This window comes from Trichoderma virens (genome assembly GCF_000170995.1).
Source record: "Trichoderma virens Gv29-8 chromosome Unknown TRIVIscaffold_54, whole genome shotgun sequence".
Classification (NCBI taxonomy): Eukaryota; Fungi; Ascomycota; class Sordariomycetes; order Hypocreales; family Hypocreaceae; genus Trichoderma; species Trichoderma virens.
The window spans coordinates 1,315-24,615 of NW_014013695.1; the positions used below are offsets into that span (position 1 = coordinate 1,315).

The 23,301-nt window shown below is 45.8% G+C and overlaps 7 protein-coding genes across 7 annotated transcripts; 4 read left to right on the top strand and 3 right to left on the bottom strand.

Annotated features, from left to right (window-relative positions):
- Positions 1–986: 986 nt before the first annotated feature.
- On the top strand, positions 987–2,225 carry TRIVIDRAFT_191828 (uncharacterized protein; the record flags this gene model as incomplete). The annotated part of the gene is made up of 2 exons (XM_014100651.1): positions 987–1,461; positions 1,540–2,225. The coding sequence occupies 2 exons, from the start codon at positions 987–989 to the stop codon at positions 2,223–2,225; spliced, it is 1,161 nt and encodes a 386-aa protein (XP_013956126.1).
- Positions 2,226–3,145: 920 nt separating this feature from the next.
- TRIVIDRAFT_222603 (uncharacterized protein) lies at positions 3,146–3,940 on the top strand (the record flags this gene model as incomplete). Its single annotated transcript, XM_014100652.1, has 1 exon — positions 3,146–3,940. The coding sequence occupies one exon, from the start codon at positions 3,146–3,148 to the stop codon at positions 3,938–3,940; it is 795 nt and encodes a 264-aa protein (XP_013956127.1).
- Positions 3,941–6,980: 3,040 nt separating this feature from the next.
- On the top strand, positions 6,981–9,822 carry TRIVIDRAFT_170508 (uncharacterized protein; the record flags this gene model as incomplete). The annotated part of the gene is made up of 2 exons (XM_014100653.1): positions 6,981–8,505; positions 8,857–9,822. The coding sequence occupies 2 exons, from the start codon at positions 7,084–7,086 to the stop codon at positions 9,553–9,555; spliced, it is 2,121 nt and encodes a 706-aa protein (XP_013956128.1).
- Positions 9,823–9,985: 163 nt separating this feature from the next.
- On the bottom strand, positions 9,986–12,143 carry TRIVIDRAFT_170512 (uncharacterized protein; the record flags this gene model as incomplete). Its single annotated transcript, XM_014100654.1, has 1 exon — positions 9,986–12,143. The coding sequence occupies one exon, from the start codon at positions 11,909–11,911 to the stop codon at positions 10,112–10,114; it is 1,800 nt and encodes a 599-aa protein (XP_013956129.1).
- A 1,361-nt stretch (positions 12,144–13,504) lies between these two features.
- On the bottom strand, positions 13,505–15,751 carry TRIVIDRAFT_1796 (uncharacterized protein; the record flags this gene model as incomplete). The annotated part of the gene is made up of 5 exons (XM_014100650.2): positions 13,505–14,394; positions 14,455–14,928; positions 14,992–15,202; positions 15,252–15,516; positions 15,585–15,751. Coding segments are annotated over 5 exons (2,007 nt in total), but the record flags the coding sequence as incomplete, so codon positions are not given.
- A 951-nt stretch (positions 15,752–16,702) lies between these two features.
- On the top strand, positions 16,703–19,335 carry TRIVIDRAFT_151519 (uncharacterized protein; the record flags this gene model as incomplete). The annotated part of the gene is made up of 3 exons (XM_014100655.1): positions 16,703–17,416; positions 17,495–18,758; positions 18,836–19,335. Coding segments are annotated over 3 exons (2,478 nt in total), but the record flags the coding sequence as incomplete, so codon positions are not given.
- Positions 19,336–20,228: 893 nt separating this feature from the next.
- On the bottom strand, positions 20,229–21,431 carry TRIVIDRAFT_53481 (uncharacterized protein; the record flags this gene model as incomplete). Its single annotated transcript, XM_014100656.1, has 1 exon — positions 20,229–21,431. One exon carries the CDS (start codon positions 21,429–21,431, stop codon positions 20,229–20,231), a length of 1,203 nt encoding a protein of 400 aa, XP_013956131.1.
- Between the last annotated feature and the right edge of the window lie 1,870 nt (positions 21,432–23,301).

The following is a 23,301-nucleotide window of genomic DNA, read 5'->3' on the forward strand; positions in this document are numbered from 1 at the left end:
AGTCGGTCGGTCTGAGACTTATTCTGGGGTATGTACTTTCCTGGCTTCGTAAAAGGTTGGGTTATAACAGTTAGTTTAATAAAAAGCTATACTTTAGCCTTTAATTTAAAATCTAAAATTAATTTATAATTTAATTTAATTAATAATAGTTAATTAAATTAAATTTTAAAGATTTAAACTATATTATTAAAAAAAATATAAAAAATATAACTATTTATTAAAGTTTAAAACGAAATTTAAAATATATAAAAAAGTTTAAATAATAAAATTTAAATATAATATAAAAACTTTAAATTATAATTTAATAATTTAATTAAATTAAAAAGGTTAATTATTTATTAAATAATAAAAAATAGTAATAATTTTTAAAAATAAATTATATATATTTTTTTAAAAAAACTTATTAAAATAATATAATATAAAAATAAAAAATCTTTATAATAAAAAATAATTTAATAATTAATTAAAAATTTAATATATAAATAATTAAAATAGCTAAAAGTAATAAAAAACTATTTATAATTATAATAAAAATAATAACTATTATAATAAAAATATAATTAATATAATAAAAAAAGTATATTAAAACCTTAAAAATAAATAAAATAAAAAAGAGTAACTTAAATTATTTATTAAAAAAATATAAATTTATTAAATTATTAATTAATAATTAATAACTAAAAATTTAATAATAATTATTTTAATTTTAGTTCTTTTAAGCAGTTTATCTTTTATATTTAAAAGAAAAAATCTTTATTATAATAATAAATTTAATATAATTTTATATTTTTTTATAAATAATTATTAGTATATTAAATATTTTATTTATTATTTTTAAATTAATTAAGTTTATATTTAAAACAATTATTTAATTTAATAATATAAATTTATAATTTTATTTAGCTTTATTAATTAATTAGTTTATTAGTTATAAACTTAAACGTTTTTATCAGCGTTTAATAAAGGAGGAAGCATTTCCTTTGTAAATGGCCTCTGATAAGGCATCTGAACTTGGTCTTGCTCTATATGTCTTAGCCTATAGTGTAGGACCGCTCATCTTTGGCCCCCTTACCGAGATTCCGGCTATTGGTCGAAATCCCGTCTACTATCTTACATTTATCGTCTTCTTTGCTTTGTCATTTCCAGCAGCTACCATCAACAGTTTTGGCGGCCTTTTAGCTGTGCGATTCTTTGCTGGCTTCTTTGGCAGCGTTGGTATTGCTATTGGCGGCGCTTCCATTGGAGATATCTTTACCGTCCTCTATTTCCCCTATGGCCTTGGCTGGTGGGTGCTGTCATTCTGGGCAGGCCCTGCCATTGGGCCAACATTTGCTGGATTTGCGGCAATGGCAAAAGGCTGGAGGTGGCCCCTCTGGGAAATTGTGTTGATTTGTGCAGTCATGGCCATATTTCTGCTAGCTCTGACCCCCGAAACATCTTCGTCTAACATCCTGCTTAGACGTGCCAAATGACTTCGAAAGCTCACTGGCGATGAGCGCCTCCAGTCCCAAAGCGAGATTGATCAAAAGCACATGACAGGATCCGACGTCCTCATTGCTGCACTGATCAGGCCATTCGAAATCACCATTAAGGACCCTTCAATTTTCTTTGTTAATTTGTACACGGCTTTGACCTATGCAATTTATTTCACCTTCTTTGAGGTGTTCCCCCTTGTGTTCCCGCCTTTCTACGGGTTTAATCTTGGCCAGACTGGCCTTGCTTTTCTGGCTTGCGAAGTTGGCTCGATTCTCGCTCTTATTCTATACTTTGCCTATCTCCATCTCTACATGATTCCAGACAATATCAGGAATGGATTTCGAGAGCAGGAGCATCGCTTGCTGCCCGCAATTTTCGGCTCCTTTGTTCTTCCAGTTGGACTGTTCATATTTGCCTGGACTGCAAGAGCAAGCATTCACTGGATTGTTCCATTGATTGGCGTAGCAATCTTTGTTCTCGGCCAATATATGGTTATTCAGGGTCTCTTCATGTATGTTCCAGTTTCATACCCACAGTACGCGGCATCGATTTTTACGGGTAATGATTTGATCAGATCTGCTGTTGCTACTGGATGTATTCTTGCTGCCAGGCCAATGTTCATCAATCTTGGTGTTCACAAGGGCGTTACAGTCCTTGCTGGACTGAGCATAATTGGTATAATTGGAACATTACTCATGTACAAGTATGGCAAGAGTCTCCGTGCCAAGTCTAAGTTTGCACAAAATTAGACGTCTTGAACCTTTGAAGTCAAGCAATTTATCATTTAGTTTCACAGTTCTGTGTTGCAGATGATTCAATGGTGTCCATTCCTAGGCTATCTTAGGTATTGAACATGGTAGTCTTGTTGGTTCAGATTGAGTGATAGCCAATCAACATGATCGATGATTGCAAAGCCATTGACTGAAGATGGATGCAGTTTATTTAATATTCATAATCGGATGGGTGTAAATGGGTTCAGAAGAGGTCATAGGCTGTTTTATAACGGTCTTTCTCAGTCTGGTGTTCTCGGGCAACAGCCTCTTCTCCTCCATCCAAGCAGAGACAGCCTCAATCTCGCTCATGGTGATACCCATTGAGTCGGGGTAGAAATTCATAAACAATGTGGAGATATTCTAACCCTGCACAAGCTGTGCAAAAGCTACAGGCGAAATTAATCCTGCGCTCCGCGAGAAGGAAAGGGACATATTTGCACTGCATAGTACAAAGTTTGGTAAATAAAGGTTACAGTTCATTTTCAAAAGTTGATAGTATCGCCGCATCAGGCATTTACGTTCAAAATTCTTTATACACTGCCTAACGGAGGGCGTAATTGACTGTTAACAAAAGCTTCACAATGAATACACTTGCCCGCCGCATTTCTTTAACGAAATGTATGCGCTATTAAAATCATTGTATTGTTCATCGATTTCATTTTCTGTAGTTCAAATTTCATATGTTCAAATCCTGTGACTAGTAGAAGTGACTTGGTAGTGCTGAACAATTTAATTCACAATCGAACATTACATCCTGTGTTTTTGTGATTTCTCTGAAAGCTCAACAGCAGTGAACAGCTACGGAACGACTGGGTATCTCTCTATGAGATGGAAATGCTGGGACCTATATTATGGAAGCTTAAAGCTCAGAATTAATGACTGAAATCTCGACTCTCATGTCTTCTAATGAAACGTTGGAGAATTATCTCGCCGTCTACTTCCTACGGAACTCTTGTGCCAATTGTGCTCACACCAAATCAGTATTCGGACATTCATTGAGTCAATTACACTACTATTACTCCTACGACATCGACTTATCGGTTCGAAAACTTTTGACTGCTAGGTTAGCCAGAATTGGGTTTCACAAGGAGGTTGTTATATCCGGCTCCGTTATTAAAGACGTCATTGAGCGGAGGCCATCAGTTAGCAGCTTCAAAATGCAGCCGATGACAGAGAAAGCCGACAATTCGACCGGTCCTCCCGCGAATTTTTCGGAAAAAGGAATTGATACAGAAAAGCACAAGATTGAGAGATGCCTTTGCGGTCCAAATCCCCAACAAAATCCTAGAGAATCTGGCGTGGATCGAAATGGCGACGACTTCGTTCTACCAGAAGCTAATGGCAAATCCAAATGCGCCTCAAAGCTTACAGACAATGCGTGCCACAAAGTGGAAAGCCAGGGCTGCAGTTTTTTGGTTGTGGACGGGCCTTGGCATGATGTGCCGCTGAGCTCGGATGACGAGAAGGGAGACAGTCCATACACCACCAAGATGAACACGAAGGATTCCGAGGCGGAAAAGCAAATGGCGAGGGACTGGTATGATGTCAGTCACGGGGATGAAAATACCCGCATTGAGGATGACTATATAAACCTTGGTAGTGAGTATGGATCAGGAGTTTCCGATGACTGGGATGAACGGACAGAACATGTCGGAAGCCGGGATAGCCGGCCCAAGAAAGTCAGGCAATAGATTCGCCCTGGCAGGCAGGGACAACAGATGCGGGTTGCTAGTGCAAATTCTGAAAGCCCTTTTAACCTATTAAGCATAGCCTTTTCTTGATTCGATGCTGGTTGCCTAGCTTTTCATGGTCTGTTGATCAACTGAGGCCTGCAGGCATCGCGTCTACTTTATCGATCTAGTTCCTGAATAATAGCTCATTTATTGCTTTGAATAAAACATAACCCCTGAATTGTGACAGAAGCATCTTTGATGGGCCAAAGTATCTACGGAGAGATGCAGTAGTCTAGGCACACTCTCTAAGCCCTCTCTCATCTTGTTTAGGTAAAAGAGGTAGGATCATCGGCTGACACAAACTTTGCCAAACCCAAAATGTGCACCGAGGGGCTAGAGTCGATAATGAGATGGATCTTTCTGACCAAACCTTCATGAGAGCTTTTGACTTGTTGTTGGCGATGAGAGAATGTGATTGATGGGCCAAAGACGCCTCACCGGTTAATTGGGCTTGGCATTATCAAATGTTTTTGCCATGATTGATCGACAGGAGTTTCGGGCCCCATCCAACCCTTTTCATGCTGCGGCCTAGAACAAAGAGATACCAAAAAAAGAAACGGTAGACGGGGTCAAGAGCTCTGAAGGATCCCCGGGATATTTTGGCCACTAGCCTCTAGGAGAGTTTAGCAGGCTTGGCTGTCTAAGTTTAGAAGACGGCCCCAGTGACAAGGCCAATCGAGATCGAAGGGAGCTGCTCGATCCTGGTTGATTCGGGCCACGCTACGAAGCCACAACGCAGTTGAATCATGGAGCAACTCATCCGGGAACAACTCATGTAGGCCGACGTCATGGTGGTGTGCTGGAACAGTTGCGGCTGAACTCAGTCGTCCCCCGTGCTTCCCTCCATTTCAAGTCTTCTTCTTCCCCACAGCGGCACTTATTGGGCTAAGAACAAGCCAAGAACAAGCCAAGTACAAGCCAAGCACAAGCCAAGCCCAAGCCAAGCCCAAGCCAAGCACAAGCCAAGTTGGGTCAAGGTTTTGTTTTTCCTTTTTTAGGTTATTAAGCATCACATGGACGGTTAAAGCAAACAATGATTCCCCCACAAATAACGCCCGTATAGCCATGTGTGCACCCAGCATGAATGCGAGACTTCGGTGTGTAACGCCGTAGATGTGCCAAGTCTTGGCCGGGCATCCGTTGCCGTCGAGCAGAGAGGGTCTTCGGTCTGTGATTCGGTGCCTGGTTGACCGCAGGATGGGAATTAGCCCCCAATGGCTTGAGAAGCGGATGAATTGGTTGACCCGCACAACTGGGGAATAGTTCACGTTTGGCTGCATATGCTGCGTCCGTATTCTCATCCATAGCTCGTATGATGTCCCCTTGAAAATCAGGTGAAGCTGACACAGTGCGTGCAACAGCCCGTATTTCCAGGTTGGCTCCAAATCACTGGGCCACGGCAGATTCAGCTTGGTATGACTGCATTTGTCTAAGTTATGCATGTCTTTGCTGGCCGCTGCTTCTCCAATCAGATAGATTGGGGTATTTAGCTGTAGCAATCCGACCCCCCTTGCGTTACTCGAGTGCAGTAGCACATGCAGCTTCCCATACGAATTCGGAATGAAATGCACTGTGTCAAAGCTCCTCGCTGGCTCTAGCCGTATACATCCAAGCAGCCAGCAACCTGAAGTCTAATTCCCCTCACTAGCCGTCCTTCCGATCGTAATTCTGCGGCAGCTTCGGAAGTCGGGCTCTCCACGTCCAAGTTCAGGCATCTCCACCATCCCCTGGCCCGGAAAAAGGGGCCGCGGGGAAAGCAAGGTCCAGTCATTGGTCTTTGTATTCATTTGCTTCCGCGCACTTGCTGCCATGTGTCAACCGACAGGCATTATTTAGCCGAGCTGGGGTTTGACAGAAAGAGATCGCTGTCAATGACGAACTGATATGGTAATTGAAATCGGGTTGAACAATGTAAATGGTAAAACGATAGAAACACACGATGCGGTAGCTGGCTCCCTTTCATCACGAGATGCTAGGCCCTGCAAGGGAGACCAGGTTGTTATTTTCGGAGATGTGTCTCGGCCCCCGAACTGACCTCAGGGAGAGAATTTTCCCATCATGGGATTGAGATAGGACTACCTCAACTACCTGCAGTAGCAAAAGTAGCTACTGGTTGCCACTCACCCATCGGCATCTAGCTCCAGTCTTGGTCCAGTAACCATTGATAGCCAGCCGCTGATCCGTTGAAATTCAATTGAGCCAAGATTCCCATCCCAACCACTTTGGTCTCATTAAACTGGGCTGGTCCAGCAGCCATTTCACCTTTTCGGACCAGTTGTGGGCCCGCTCCTCGCTGAACTCAGACGAAGATGGTCACCACCATTTCAATACTTCGTGAAGTATCAAGATGCTGTGCTGTAGATGATATAAGAGGCAGTCAAAGACTGCGGCTTGGGCGAAGCCACGATAGAATGCAGGAGTAATGGATGGGATAAGCCGTAAAACGTGCAGGGATGACATCCCTTTGCTGTCCTTTGTTTTCCCCAATAGCCTTCGTAATAAGGTTAATCATCTCGTATTCCCTTGCATTTGGGCGTTTCCAGCCGTCCAATGACGACAAAGTGAGGTCTCGTATTGCTCAGCGCTATGCCGATGCTATGTAGTCACTCTAGCAAAAAGCTAAAGCCATGGGCTGAGCGACGATCCGAATGGATGCGACGTACAGTGCTTGGCTGAATCTATTGATGCTGCTGAAATGCATGTTTTGTTATACAGGCTGTGAATGGCCGAGCTTTAGGCTCCTAATTTCTTGATCACCGCCCTTGGGCCAGCTCATGGCTGATTGTGGCCGCTTGATCGAATATGGATGCGGCTGAATCTTAGACAGAGAGGAGTTCCAGCCCAACTTCCTCTTTTTGATAGACGTTAGGCCGTATTTTCTCCTTCCCTAAGAAGGCTGTGTCTCACCTCATAGAGGGTGAAGAGATATATAAACTCTCATCTCGTCTAGATCACAACCTTCTTTTCTTTTCCATCAACTCATCTTCTGTCTAAACTTCCGGGGTCTAGACACTGATTCCCTCTCCTGGGTTATCAGTTGCCAATAGAGACCATATCTTTCGTTGAATCCCATTGTCCCAGATCCTTGATAGTTGCCCATCATGCTACTGAAGCAGGTCCTTGTGGCCGCTTTGCTCTCTTTGAGCTCTGTCACGGCTTTCCCGAATCCGAATCACCTCCATGACGTGGAGGCTAGGGATGTCGAAGATAATCTCGTTGCTCGTACCAACAGCCACGATTGCGGCTCTTATGCTACCTGGAACAACGGAAAGAATTGCTGTGTTTGCAAAGACAATGGCAAGAATTACGACTCCAATAACAAGTCATGCAACTGCCCTAGTGGCTTGACTTGGGATGGCCACCAGTGCGTTCATGACTGCGGGAAAGATGCTACTTGGCAGTATGGAAAATGTGTTTGCAAGAATAACGGCGAAATCTACAACCCCAAGACCAAGACTTGCAGCTGCCCACCAGGACAGTACTGGAACGGCAAGAGCTGCCAGGTGGACTGTGGAAAAGATGCTTCGTACGACTACAAACAGAAGAAATGCGTGTGCAAGAAAAACGGCCAAGTCTACAATTCCAACTCCAAAACTTGCAGCTGCCCTTCTGGAACTGTTTGGAACGGCTATGGATGTGTTGTTGACTGCGGCAAAGAGGCGCACTTCGATAATAATCAAAAGAAGTGCGTGTGCAACAACAAGGGCGAAGTGTACAACTCCGGCAGCAAGACTTGCAGTTGTCCTGGCGGACAGTACTGGAACGGCAAGCAGTGTGCTTGTCCTTACGGTCAAGTCTGGAACGGCAAACAGTGTGTAGTAGACTGTGGCAAGGAAGCTCACTTTGATAATAACCAAAAGAAGTGTGTGTGCAACAAAAACGGTCAAGTCTACAACTCAAAGACCAAGACTTGCAGTTGTCCTGGCGGACAGTACTGGAATGGAAAGCAATGTGTCTGCCCGTATGGTCAAGTCTGGAATGGCAAGCAGTGTGTCCCCGACTGCGGCAAAGATGCCACATATGATTACAACCAGAAGAAGTGTGTTTGCAAGAACAAGGGCGAGATCTACAACTCGAAGACCAAGACTTGCAGCTGTCCAGATGGTCAATACTGGAATGGAAAGCAATGTGTCTGCCCATACGGCCAAGTCTGGAATGGCAAGCAATGTGTTCCGGATTGCGGAAAGGAAGCCCATTTCGATTATAATCAGAAGAAATGCGTGTGCAATAATAATGGCGAGATCTACAACTCAAAGACCAAGACTTGTAGCTGTCCCGACGGCCAGGTTTGGAATGGAAAGCAGTGTGTTTGCCCATACGGCCAGGTTTGGAACGGCAAGCAGTGTGTCCCCGACTGCGGCAAAGAGGCTACATTTGATTACAACCAGAAGAAGTGTGTTTGCAAGAACAAGGGCGAGATCTACGATTCCAAAACCAAGACGTGCAGCTGCCCTGACGGCCAATTCTGGAATGGCAAGCAATGTGTCTGCCCCTACGGAACAATCTGGAACGGCAAGCAGTGTGTTCCTGACTGCGGCAAAGACGCTCATTTCGACAGCAACCAAAAGAAATGCGTATGCAACAAGCAAGGACAAGTCTATGACAGCAAGTCTAAGACCTGCAGCTGCCCCGACGGCCAGGTTTGGAACGGAAAGCAGTGTGCTTGCCCGTATGGCCAGATCTGGAATGGCAAGCAGTGTGTTCCTGACTGCGGCAAAGATGCCCACTTCGACAACAACCAAAAGAAATGCGTATGCAACAAGCAAGGACAAGTCTATGATAGCAAGTCCAAAACCTGTAGCTGCCCCGACGGCCAGGTTTGGAACGGAAAGCAGTGTGCTTGCCCGTATGGCCAGATCTGGAATGGCAAGCAGTGTGTTCCTGACTGCGGCAAAGATGCCCACTTCGACAACAACCAAAAGAAATGCGTATGCAACAAGCAAGGACAAGTCTATGATAGCAAGTCCAAAACCTGTAGCTGCCCTGACGGCCAGGTCTGGAATGGAAAGCAATGTGCTTGCCCGTATGGCCAGATCTGGAATGGCAAGCAGTGTGTTCCTAACTGCGGCAAAGACGCCCACTTCGACAGCAACCAGAAGAAGTGCGTATGCAACAAGCAAGGAGAAGTCTATGATAGCAAGTCCAAGACCTGCAGCTGCCCTGATGGTCAGTATTGGGACGGATCCAAGTGCGCGTGCCCCTACGGAAAGATCTGGGACGGAAAACAATGCGTACCCAACTGCGGAAAAGATGCCAGTTACGACAGCAAGCAGAACAAGTGCGTGTGCAAGAACCAGGGCCAGGTCTACGATAGTAAATCCATGACTTGCAGTTGCCCGTCTGGAACTTCTTGGAACGGCTACGCCTGCGTGCCAGATTGCGGCAAAGACGCCCACTATGACAGCAACCAGAAGCAGTGTGTGTGCAACAAGCAAGGACAAGTTTTCGACAGCAAATCCAAGACTTGCAGCTGCCCAGGCAATCAGTACTGGAATGGCAACAAGTGCGCGTGCCCATACGGATCGACTTGGGATAGCAGCAAGAAGACCTGCAAGATGAACTACCCTTCTTGAGTTTAAGAGGTGATACCCTAAGGGGGTATTGACTTTTTACTTAATAAGAGATAGCAATGGCTTGTTCTTCAAAATGAAATGGAGTATGTTGCAAATGAAAAAAAAAAAAAAGCAAACAAGTTAAAAAAAAGATTTTGTACTTAGTTGTATTTGGTTGGATATGAAGGTCGTTCTCTTGATGACAAAAGATGATATGTGTATAATATTCTATAGGGGCCACATTTAACGGCTGAACCACTGTAGTAATGCCGATGACTTAAAATCTCATTGTTCTTCCCTTGTTGTGTGTGGCCTTTGTGAAAGTTTCTCTGCCGCGCATCTAGGAGTATGAGTTGTGTCTCCCAAGTGCTTTTAAGGCTACCACTGGTGTTGTTCTGTTAAACAGACATGCTTACACCTTTAGACATTAAACTAATAAATGAAGTCATCTCATATTCTTTTATTTGTAAATAAGCTAGAGATTCCTCACATGCAACGAAATTTGTAGTGTATCTCAAGTTAAGTTACATCTCCACTTATGCGCCAATGGTCTGTACAAAGGCTCTGGTACAACCTATTACATGGCTGTGGAATTGAAATAAGGATTGATGATATCTTCTCCCAGTACTGTGCCATTGAGAAATCGGGTGCCTTTCCTCAATACCTCGACACGGCCAGGATGTAAATGACGTGACGGGTTGTCGATTATCGTGCCATTTGCATAATGGATGCCATTCCAGGGTTTTGATAAGGTAGCCATTTTGAGCCCCGAATTCGCTTTTCGCAGCAGCGGTGAAGATATCGTGCTCACATCACAGTTCTCACTGATCAGATATAGGTTCAAGCCAATGGCCAACGTGTAAATGTCCGCGCTCAGCTGTTCCCAGCTATGCTGGCCTTTGACAACAACGCCAATGTAATCAGTTAGGATGACAGTCGGCCAGCTCTGGGGAGTCATGTTGTTAACGCCCATCCAGTAGAGTGCCGGATTAGTGGGTAGAATCCCAATGCCTTCAATAGTAAACAGAGTCGTGGTAACTATGTCTGCGCTCACAAGCCATTGACTTATGTGAAACGTGTCAGAACTGCCGCCTCGAATCACTTGCTTCCAGTCAGATGCTTGGTCTTCCGCCATGGGCTTGGTGTCACCCAAATCAGACCAATCATCTGCTATTGAAAGTCTATTGGCCTGGTAGATGCCATCCGCAACCGAGTCTTGGGGCACGCTTGGCTGCAAGTCCCCCGCGAGAAGAAATATCACGCAGCCGTTTCCTCCGTTCTGGTCCATGAAATAAGATGCTGGCTTTTGATTGAAAGTGGTGCTAGTGTCCAAGTTGCCACAACGGTTGTTGACGCCTTTAAGCTTACCGAAGAAATCATTTACCATCGGAGTCGTCCAGTAAATGGGTCCCAGGCTAGGCACCTCTCGAATACCGATTAGGTACCTTACATGAAAGAAAATGACCTCTCCAGGATTCTCAGCAGTGAATTGGTTGATCTCGCTAATAACACTGTCGAGGGACTCGCCAGAATTGCCCAACGCAACTTCAGCCGTTTCGTCATTGACATGCAAGGTCCAAAAGCTGTATTCGGAATTGTCTGTGACAGAGTGCACTGATCCGACACGTAGATCAAAATAACGAGAGCCTGCAGAGAGTTGATAGTAGATGTTAAGGCCCTGGGTTTGTGTATTCTCGCTGATACCTCCTCCAAGAATCTGACCGCTGATGGTGCTCATTCCAGCATCATGAGTCCCCGGCATGACGACGTGCTGGATCTGCCTGTCTTTGATGACTTCGTAGATGCTCTTCATCCAGTTTCCAGCACCATATCTAATAGATGTAATGAAACCGTAGCTATCGCTTCCTGTGATAACCAGCGTCACTGGAGATTGGTTGGCGGGATCCAAATATTCGCGTTGACCTTGGCCCATGCCCGTGAGATCAATTACAGTCCGTGCAGGATGTGAATCGGGGATATGTGTTGTAGCTCGAACGAAGAAGGTTTTGTCAGTTCCGTCGATGGCATAATACGCTTCACCACCGTCATCCACAGCCGTCTTCCCAGGTTTGTTAGTATAGACGACAGTGTTCTGCCGCGCATGGCCTTGCGGAACATCGCCCCAATCAAACACATCCATCTGGTATGAGTGTGTGTTCTGCAGGACAAATCGATGAGGCGTCAGGTTAACAATAGTGATGTACTGCCGTGAGCCGGGAACGCTGTTAATCGCTCCGATCAGACTCCATGGCATATACGTCCCATTGGGTGGCATTTCATTGCTGTAAGTGACATCCTGAGGATTGCAAAGCCCATTGACGGCAACCGCAAAGAGCCACCCTAGGCTAATCGCGGCCAAGAGAGGGTTGTACCTCATTAGGTCGTTTTGTATCCAGACTTTGCGCTCACTTGTTGTTCCTGAATGCGCCAATATCCGGTGATAATAAATGGAGGAGCTGAACAGGTTGCGCGACAATTCCTAGCGATTTCCCTTTCTACCCGTAGGATCGGATTACGCTATAAGCACTGGTTTAATATGCGTCGTTTTTTAATTCCCACAGTCGTGTAAATGAAATAATCGGGCGGTCAATTAATTGGTAGTAGAACTTGTATGCTGAGGAAGGGATGGCCAGCTGCAGGGCGAGATATCCAAGCCGAGCGTACGAAGAAGGGTGAGTATACAAAGAACAAAGAAAAGTCTCTAGGGCGAAGACATGCGCTGCTACTTTATGTAGAGCTATTCGTTCCGTCTCCCTGGGCAAATCGTTGCCCCGGTCCACAGAGCTACTCTGCCTGGCCACATGGTTTCAACGGCTCGTGAAAAGAACTGCAGTGAGTGAGGGTAATCCAAATGTTAGTACATGTAGGGTTTCTAGCGCTATTGGTCACCAGATTGTAGGCGCATTGATTTGAATGAAACCCAACAATAGAAGCCTCGGTATTCTCAAATGGTCACGGATGTACTTGATAGGCCAGGAAAAATTGCACGCGGACGAGACTAGATCAATAACAGTAGTTCAAGGGGAAAGGAGACGCCAATGATATTCTCAAACTAATGCAAACTTTACGAGGAGCTTTAAGTGCCCAGACTTGGAGCAGATTTGAAGGAACATTGGCTAGCGGATTCATGGCTGTTTAAGGCAGGTCTGAATGCAATGCAACCCAATTGGTCGCCGCTAGAGACCATGCGAAGTGCAACGGCAGCTGAATCATAAAACTCTGAAGTATGCCGAAGGAGATCCTGATCAAGTAAATGGATACCGTAAACAATGAAACCTGCCGAATAAGAAAACTTCATCAGCATGTTTTGGGGGATTTCGAGGACCGTGTATCTATCTTGCGCGCTTAACAGCTGACCCTGACCTTCAAAGCGTGAAATGCGCATGTGGCCTGGATAACTTCGCACTGTCTTGTCATCGTCCACTATCTCACCCGGACACTGAGAATATACTTTAGCCCGTGACCAGGGTCATCATTCACAAGGAAACTACATGTATCATGAGTTCAAGGAAGCCGACCCGAACAAATAAGATCGTCGAGCACGAGCAACGCTCTTTAAAATGTACAACCCTCCCTATGCATTAGCACGTGATGCGCGGCATGTTTTCTTTTCACAAGGGCTTAACAGCACGGTTATAGGGTGTAGAATTACAGCATAAAGCTTAGAGACATGCTCAATAGGCTCAACATCCACCACCATGCTGAGACGGCATGGATGAGAGAAACAATACAAAAATAATATATAAGCTTGAAACTTTAAAGCAAGATTTATAAGTGATACAAATTCGTCACTGCCTTCGATTATCGTGCGACGGAATTGTGAGGTATTCAGAACATGTCGTTAGATTCCCGGCCTTAATTGCGTAAGTTCCCAAACAACCACGACAAGCAGAAGAGAGAGAGAGAAAGAGACAGAGAGAGATACTGTAGTCTACAGTTGTCTGCATCTACTTGATTGAGACCTATACAGCTAATAACCAAGCGGCAGCGGTGACCTTGCTCGTCGTGGTTCTCTTAACAATCTGTCGTTACCACCCAGGCCATTACCTAGGCCTGCCGCATTAAGTCTAATATTTTCTTTGGCCCGATCAACATGGTGGACTAGCCGATGGCTCCTATTAGGGCTTGTCATAAAAAGCTTCAGCTTTGGTCCAAGAGCGTATCCTCGGAGAACTGGTCTGATTAGCCCTTGGAAAGAAGCCAACACCCGCTCCATTCTGTCTCCGTAGTCGTGGAGATTGGATTCAAAATCCGAAATACTATCCAAAAGGATGTAGATCGTTGTAGTTGGTTGTATTTGCCAGAATAGTCGTTCAAACATGAAGCAAAGCGCATCAGTGTTACTGGCTGCTATGGCATCATACAGGCTTTGATCAACAAAATCCAGAGAGACGCTATAGGGTTTTGGATACAGAAGCAATTGGGAAATTATGCTCTGCAAGAGTCCTTTGGGACCGGAGCCCTCTTTTTGAGGGTCAGTATGATTGCTGCAAAAGAATTGCAATACCATGCCACTTTGAGTCTGGAGGAGAGTAGAAGCAAAAGAAGCTGTGAAGAAAGACATTGGAGATGATCGTCCAACGCTTTCGGTACGACACCAACCATCAACCAGCACTAGGCCAGGCCATTCAGATGATAGCCACTCCTGAAACTGTCGCTTTTGTCTTAGGAGTGTGGCATATCCTAGTGCCTCATCACTCATCAAACTTTCTTTGCGGAGAATACGCTCCGCATCTGCGATTGGATCGGGCGTCTGAAGCAAGTTAACGATATCGTTCTCGGTTAAGGCGGGCATGTGCTGAATAGTTTGTTGTGGTGTTGGATTGGGAACAAGGGAATTTGATGGCAGCGCAAACAGACCTATTCAGCTTCGAGTTAGCTTTCATTATGCTGTTCAATAGGGGAAATCAGTATACTTACTTCGCTGGACGATAGCATCAGCTACAAACTGGTACAATGCGCTCTGCAGTTGCTCATGAATTGATGAGGGCAAAGCTTCGACCAGTCTCTGCAGCCCAGCCTCGAATTCCTTTCTCTCTTCTCCGTCTTTAGTGAGTCGCTTCCTTGTTTGCGCCATCTCATAGGTCATTCCATTGGCAGCATCAATCATCTGTGAGCGAAACTGGTCCACCTGGGAAGACAGTCTATCACGGCCTTCGCTGGTCTCTTTCTGCAGCTCCACAACCTTGATTTTAATATCATGAGCTGTTTTTCGTGTGGCCTCGGCCGCAATACGCCCTTGCTGTGCCGAGACTCTAGTATCTTGCCATACATTTCGATCTAAATGAGCTGTGGCTTCAAAGACTGTTTGTTTTGCCTTGAAGATCCTTTTCGATATGTCACCGATCTTTGCTGCTTCTACTTCAGGGATTTGTTTGAGAACTTTCTTGAAGACTAGTGTGTATGTCAGAGCAAATTATCTGCGCATATCTGTGCCCCAGTGGATGTGACACTTACCATTGACGTCTTTATAGTTGCGGTTCAAAATATTCAAAAGATCTAAAAGACAGTCTACCAATGTTCCATAAAAGTCCCAAATCAAGTTTTTTAGCCGTACTTCGCCGCGATATGCGTCACTTATCTGGTAGACACTGGCTAAAACACCAGGAACATCGTCAAGTTCTTGCAGGATATTCCCCACATTGGAAAGTCTTTTTTGAAAGGACTGCTTGACAGTTAGAAGATGATGCATTGCCTTTATACCGGCGGTAGCTTACTTGGAAGATAAACGCCAAACCTGTCCTGAGAATGCTGAGGCCGTCTTGATCGGGAATGGAGTCAGAAAGCCTCTCTAAAATGCCGAGGGCTACGTCGCCTTTCCGTATCCATCCTCTAAAGCGGTTATCTTCAGCTTTTTTCTCATATGTCTTTTTCGCTTCTTCAATACAGTCGAAAACGCCTCTCCAGCTAACGTTCTGAGGGGTTGCCGTTGAATCGTCAACTTGGAAAGATTTAATAACTTCGGACAAGTCCTCTAACTTGCTATGGTCAAATCAGAAAACCAGGGTCACAAGATCCACCGGAATTGGGGAAATAATAGAAGAAATTACCGGCTGATAGGGATCCTCCATTCTGCGCGCTGATTATTATACTCAGTTGGCGAGGCCAATCCCTGGTGAACAGCTGCGCCCTCATTTTGTCTCCAGTCTTTCATCACTTGGATCTCACGATCATTACTCATTACATCCCTCATCCCCTGTCCCACATCTAAAGGCCGCCGGTAACTCATGATGGGCTACGGGATATGATCTTTGCGCGCTGATAATGAGAGGATTAACATCTAAGCAGACATGCATAATGTAGCTTTTCTCCAAGTTAAGGGGGGCGCAAAGTCTTGACAACTCAGTTAATTGAGGCTGACGAGCGTGACAAATTCCGAAGCTGATATTGATACCCCGCTCAGAATGGATGCCTCATCTCTTCCAAAAAGGACTCAGGTCAGAAATGACAAGAAGGAAATGTGGGCTGAGTATTTATAAGCTGCATTAGTCCTTTGACAACAGATTCTCATTCGACAAAGGCCCTGTTCTTTCCCAGGTGTTTCAGCACAGGATTAGGCTCCAGGCAGTAGGCGGGAAGATTCTACTGGATCGCGTCTGCTTTTGCCCGGACCTGAGGCTAGGATTGTAATTTTGTACCTCACCCATGCATGAATCTATACCTAACTGAGCACAGTTGCTTATGTCGGATTACTTATTCACTTGCTCGCAGTTTTGTCTCCACAGTTTTTAAGAAAGGCATCCCCTCTCGAAGAAGCAGTGCCAAGACCAGCCCTATCTCGCAAATCCTCCTTCAATAGTTGGACAACAGTGACAAAATGGCTGCAGACGCGGGCACTGCCGATCAGAATAGCGAGATAAGCTCAAGCAAAGAAGGTAAAACTTCAAACTCATCTATCGTGGATGAAGTCAAGAATGATTCTGTCAAGGATGTCGCCGAACAAAATGATAAACCTATAGATAGCGCCACCGATGGCGAAACATCTGGGTCTTCAACAGATGCGAAAGCCAAGCAAGACGACGCGAAGAAAGACGAATCAAAGCAGGAGGAACCCAAAGCGAAGAAGGAGGAATCTGAACTGCCGCAAACAGAGAAGTCCATCAAAGCTCCCGCGCCGCCCAGTAATACTGTGCCAGAAAAAAAGGCAGAGAAGCCAAAGCCAAAGCCCATGCAAGCATTCTCACGCGTCGTTCCAAAGGTGCGCGAATGTTTTTCATGGGATGAGTTTAAGAACCATCAAATAGAAGAGCATAACTACGCTATCGAGACGCTTGTCGCTGGCGATTCCCTCAAAGCGGAGATTGAAGAATCGGCGCTCCTTTATGAGGGCCTTCAAGATTATGATTATATGGGCGGCTGGGGAGGTGGATTCCGTAGAGGCTTTGGCCGGCGGAATCCGCAGCACAAGACTATCATCGACGATGGGGACGAAACTTGGCTGCAACGAGTGCGAATCAACTCAAGGGCAGTCATGATGTATCTCGGTCGCCAAAGTCCAGCTGGGAAGAAATGGAATGGCCGCCCTCATGTTTTCCGTCGACCTTTCCGTTATCTGATACACTTCCATGATCAGATGAAAGAGGCACTGGCTGAACTGGAAGAATCGGCTTCAAATGCGGATGTAAAGCCTGTTAATGGCCAGCCCGCTCAAGAGCCAAATCTAGAAAAGGGCAAAGAAAAGTCCGAAGCAGATACCCTTGGGATTGACACCCTCTTCAATGATGCCGATACTATCACCGAGATGAAGCTCTATGTGAAATTCATCGATGAGCAGGTGATGCCAGAATACCAGCGCTTCCAAGATCAAGACATGAGCACTGCTCCTACCAAGATCAGATGGGATCTTCTTTGGTACCTTTTCAAACCTGGAGACCTGGTTTATGTGCCTAATCTGAACAGCGGCGTTCGAGCGCGAATTCCAATGGGCTGGGACGGCGTCTTTCAGCGTCTACAGGCAGAGTTTGGAGATGGCACGATGGAGTCAACATCAGCACCGTCCAACCACAATACGAGGGGATCACATACCGACCAAATGGTATGGAGAATATATCGAGCTCCATTCAAGCAGTCAATTATTGACGGCTGTACCTGCGAAACTTGCATGAAAATGGAGTCCACTTGGTCAATATCCTGCTATCACATCGATTATGATGGCCAGAACTATCGCGCAGTTGGGCGTACTATCGAGATTCCTTCTTTCGAAGGTGAACGCGAGATTACTCAGCTTCCCTGCTATCCTATGAGATATGTGCAGCAGAAAGACGAAATAATGGAGAGGGGGAGACAGTACGGAAGCAAGTTCATTCAACACATTGATCCGGCCAAGAGATACAGTTTCTACCGGGGTTGGACTCTTATTAAGACACCACTTGGTCAATCTGTCGAAGATAAGAATGGTAGAGTCATGACAAGCCCAGAACATATTGAGAGTGAGATTCTGGTGGATTTTGAAGAGGCCTTCAACACAGACCCCTCCTGGAAACCCGAGATTCTGGCAGTCGACCCGTCTACTTACAGAGTTGTGATATCTGTTGACAATGAGAGCCCATTGCAGGAATGGCACGATAGCAAGCGCACGAACCTTAAAGACGCATGGGAGGACAAAGTCATCACTGAGGACGGTGTCGATATACTCCAGATGAACAAATTTATCGAGACAGATTTGTTGCTGAGGAAGAAAAAGGACAACGAGAATGAGATTGGTGAATTGGAGGGTGATAATCTGGCTCTTTTGCCCAGGCGACTCTTTGCGTATGCTCTTTGGGAACGCAAGTTTGTGCAAGTCGACGTCCGAGATGTGTCATTCCCCGAGCTCAAAGACAAAGACCGAGCTTTTGATAGCCTTCAAATCTCCACAGAGCACAAGACTCTCATCCAGTCTCTGGTCTACTCTCATTTCAAGAAGAGAGTGAATGAAAGCAGCGTTGAGATTGCAACCCAAGATCTCATCCGCGGCAAAGGCAAAGGCATCGTGATTCTGCTTTTTGGTGTGCCCGGAGTTGGTAAAACGGCCACTGCTGAAGCGGTCGCACAAAAGTTCGAGAAGCCTTTGTTCCCCATCACATGTGGAGACTTGGGATTTACACCTGAAAGTGTAGAAAGCTCTTTGAGCGAGATATTCCGCTTGGCTCACCTGTGGGACTGTGTCCTTTTGCTGGATGAGGCGGACGTCTTCATTACACAGAGAGATAGGAAGGATTTGGAAAGAAATGCTCTTGTTTCCGGTAAGCACTACACCATATTTGTGAGAAGACGTGATTGAAACTTCTCAATGCTGACGGTTTATATCTCCCCATTCTAGTCTTTTTGCGAATGCTCGAGTACTATAATGGTATTCTCTTCCTCACCACCAACCGACCCGGTGTTCTTGATGAAGCAGTGAAATCGCGAGTACATCTGAACCTTCATTATAATTTCCTCACTGAAGAGCAAGTTGTCGCCATTTTCAAGCTTAACATTGTGCGACTCAAAGAGATCGAAGAGCAAGCCGCCAAAGCACCCAGGCACAATAAACTATATATCGATGAAGCGGATATCATTGCTTTTGCTAGCGAACATTGGAGAAACCACACCGACGGTATTGGACGTTGGAACGGACGACAGATACGCAACGCTTTTCTCATCGCAGCGTCATTGGCCCATTATGAGGGAGACATGAGTGAGCGCCCCGAGGGGCTGCAAAAGCAGCTCACCTCAAAGCACTTCAAGAAGGTCGAGGAAACCACTAGACGGTACGACGAGTATCGTGTGGCGTGCCTTGGAGACACTGATAGCTATCTTGCGCACGACCGATATGAGAGGGATGATGACTGGAACCCTCTTGCAAGAGGGGGGGCAGCCAATCCTTATATGGCTAATGGCCAGCCTCAGGCTCCAGGCTATCTACCCAGAGCAGGAAGTTTCCCGTGGCAACGACCAGTACAGGCCCCCGTTAATATGAACCCAAACTCAATTCAAAGACAAGCAGCTGAAGAATGGTCAAATAACACGACTGGGCGCCCGCCTATGCCTGGATATCAGCCGTCTGCGCAGCAACAAGCCCACGGACACCCTCCACAGCACCAGTTCTCACAACACCCGGGGCACATGGCGGGCAAAATTCCTAGCAATTCCAGTAGCCCAAACTATACTACTCAAGCGCCTTATAGCTCCTCTGCTGGAGGCCCCAGTGGACCACAGGGTTATGATATGGGAGGGAATCCACAAGTGAAAGCTGGAGGAGAGCCAGGAATGGGTGATGAGTGGAATGGTGGAGTACAGCAGCGTTGGCAGCAGAGCCAGAATGGATTCAATCACTATTGATCCACCGAGTATGGCTGGTTGTGCTCCGCGAATCGCAGTATAATTTGGCCTACGAAGATGAAAACACAAGAATCGCGGAATAGTACACTTAAATTGACAACTTTGATACCCGACAAAGAGCTTGTTTTCAGATAAAAAAACTATGTAAATAAATAGGTGCATAGGTGCAATATATGAAAACTACATGTACATAATTCCTAGTATACGGCATTGCATATATCGACAGAACTGGAAAAGAAATCCACTTGACAAAATGTAGCAATATACATCAGAGCATGAGAACACACTCCATCTCGCTTTCAGTGTGATCCAAATCATTTGTCCAAACCCCACCCTCGCGGAAGCCTCAAAATTATACCTCTTTAAAATCCGGAATAAAGCACGCGCACCGCCTATTTCTTCTGTGCCCAGCCAACCTGAGTCTTGCCACTGTCAAAAACAACATGAGCAGCCTTAAGAGCAATGTCACCAAAGATGGCAAACGGCAGGCCACCAGAAGGCTGGATACCACCGAAGCACTCATTGTTGCCGGCCGGAGCGTAGTTAATTAGACTTCCGGGAACAGTGATTTCACCCTCTCCGACGGCGAATTTGAAATCAGGCAGAGTAGTGTTGCAGCCGAAAACGTAGCCTCCCTGCAGAGCGTCTAGGTGGGCACCCTGGACTTTTTGGTAGTAGGACTTGACGAGAGCGTCACTGGCCAGGATAAGAGTCGTGCCAGTGTCGGCAATAGCATCAAACTCTCCACCAGTGTCGCTGCTGGTGCTGAACTGCCAGAAGCCCTTGCTGTTGTCGACGGGAGCATAGAGGATGTTGCTTGCGGCAGAGGGTATGGCGCCGAAAATATAGCTGCCGGGAGTCTCGTGGCGGAGATCGGCAACAAAGAGAGGAGCATCAAGAGTGCTGGCGATGTTGTCGAACCATGTCTTCTGGGGAGTGGGCTTGACTGTGTTGATGGAGCTGAAAGCGAGTCCTACGAGGCCATCATTGTTGCCTTGGGCGAATTGAGCCGAGACTTGTTGAGCGGATTCAACCGCCTGTGAATTCACAGTGAGGCTTCCAACGGTGACGACATCGGTATAGACATCTCCAGATGATGATGACTGGTCTCCGTAAGTAATGTTCCATGAAGCACCATCTACCTTCTTGGAGGAAGTGCTCGTGGAAGGGTTGTAGAGGCTATGGCCCTTGGAAGAACTGGGATCGGTTTCGGAAGAGAAAACCCAGAGGTCGGAGCTGCCAGTATCAAAATCCAGATGAAGGGTCTGAGGAGGAGTGCCGATTTGTACAGGAACCAGATATTGGAGGTCGTCACCATCAGGCGTAGCAGTGACATTGCCGTTGCTGCGCTTGATGAGCTGAGCGGATTTGACGAGATCAATAGCCTCGACCAATGATTTGGAGACTGGAACTCCATACTTGACGTAGGCGCGGGCTAAAGCAAGAGGGCCGTTGCGGCCTGTAAAGCCTTTGTTGGGGGTTCTCTTGATCTCGAAAGAGCCAGGGCTAGAAACCGTGTTGGGAAGAGCACTACCTGCTGCCAAAGAGGCCGTCAGGAATGTGACGAGGAAACTACCAAAGGAGACGGGCTGCATTGTGAAGTGTTTTGAAGAAACAAGAATGCCGTCCAAGAAAGATATTCGGCTGAATAAATAATAAGTGATCAGAAGGAGTTCTCGTGATGCTGCGTTGAACGATCTCTAATTACCTTGTCTCTAGGCGAGATTGTCGCCTTTATTTATCTTCTGTCTTTAGGGGGATCGACAAGGAAAACTTCCAACAAGAAACAGACACGATAAAACATATACGAGATATAACAAGAGTCCTTTTGTCGTCGCGAATATTAGGAGGTTAGTATAAGAAGAGAAGGTCGGAATGCATAAGACGACCTGAGGTTACTTTGATAGACATTCGAAACTACTTGTAGGATTTTACGATGCTGCAGCGCCTCATTGAACGGCCTAATTTGGCAGTTGGCTGCAAGGCTATACCTGAACTTTTGCGAGTCAGTTCGGAAGTCATCCTATAACCTGCTAGCAACAAGCGCAGTGGCCAAGACGTGGAGGTCGTGGAGCCTGTGGAGGCGGCCAAAGCTGATGCCTTAAAATAATACAGTACAGACACTATATGTGTGTTTTACAGCGAGAGATCTAATCCCATGGGCGTGCTGTCGGCGAATATTGGACAGTCCCGGCCTCAGCTCAGCCTTGGATCATTAAGCTTGGTTTTATTCAACAGGAGACCGATTCAGAAGGAGCTGTATATTTTCTGGCATTCCAGCTATCTGGAAATGGTGGTGCTGCCAAGGGTCCGGAACTAACTCAAGCTTGAATCAGCACGTTTGAACTCTATTCCACACACTGCAGTATCGGAGATCCTCATCTGACATGAGCATATTGATCAAAAGGTCAAACAGCTTAGTGAGGCCTTTTGGCGATCTGCAATAAACAGCACCAGGACGAGGCGATCAGCCCGGCCGATCGCGGTGGACCGCCCCCGCTTGCATAGGCCAACGAAAGCGTTTCAACCATTTCCGCCATTGAGGAGTTTTCATTTAGCGGAGGAGCTGAGTTACTCTAACTATTATCTCCCCGTAGCATAATAATGGGTTGATGGAATGTCCGTCAATGCTTGCTGCCATTGATGAAGTGGCACATTAGATGTAGGTCCGGCTTCCTAAAATACCACGAGAAAGGAATTTCCTAGACAGACAAGGATCAGCCAGTTCCCCTGGCTAAGCTTACATGACAGCTCCTTTATCGGCAAGCAATCACATGCGAAGTGAAAACAGTAACGCGAAGGCGAGAAAGCTCCACGCCAGCCGGAGTACGGCTCACGCCACAGCACAGCCAAGCAGTCCACTTTATGCTAGTATAAAGTATGTATGTTCCCCAAACAGAGGCAACACAAGCTAGACGGAAAGATAATTGGATCACTTGAGGAACCTTTGCGCCATTTTCACCTCGTATCACAATAACAGACAGTATGATGCTCGAGCCAGTGAATAACTAAGGAGTAGTTTCGGATGGCGGCTGGTTTACAACGGCTGAGAACTGAATTTGCCTAATTGCTTTGGCACATGGCTTCCCCGCGATTTCTTGTCTGTAGATCGTGTGTCTTAGAATTTAGATCCAAGCTTAAATCCCAGAGGAAGCTGGTACTACACAGCATAACCCTGCCGCAATCGCCAAGTCGGAGAATTATGAGTCCAGGTACTCCGTACATACGCCAAACGGCGAAATGGTGTGGCAATAATTAACACAGAGGCACACTTAACGGACAATTTATAGTCCTGATATTATTCCCGAGTGTTCCACATCATTTGGACAGTGTGTGTTATTTCTACATACATTGCATTTGTTGATTTCATTCATAAGTTATTCAGGATTAACGTTAGAGGTTACTACGCTCCCAGTTTGTCAGTTTATGTAATTTATACAAATGAATTTTTTTGGGAGGGTTTTT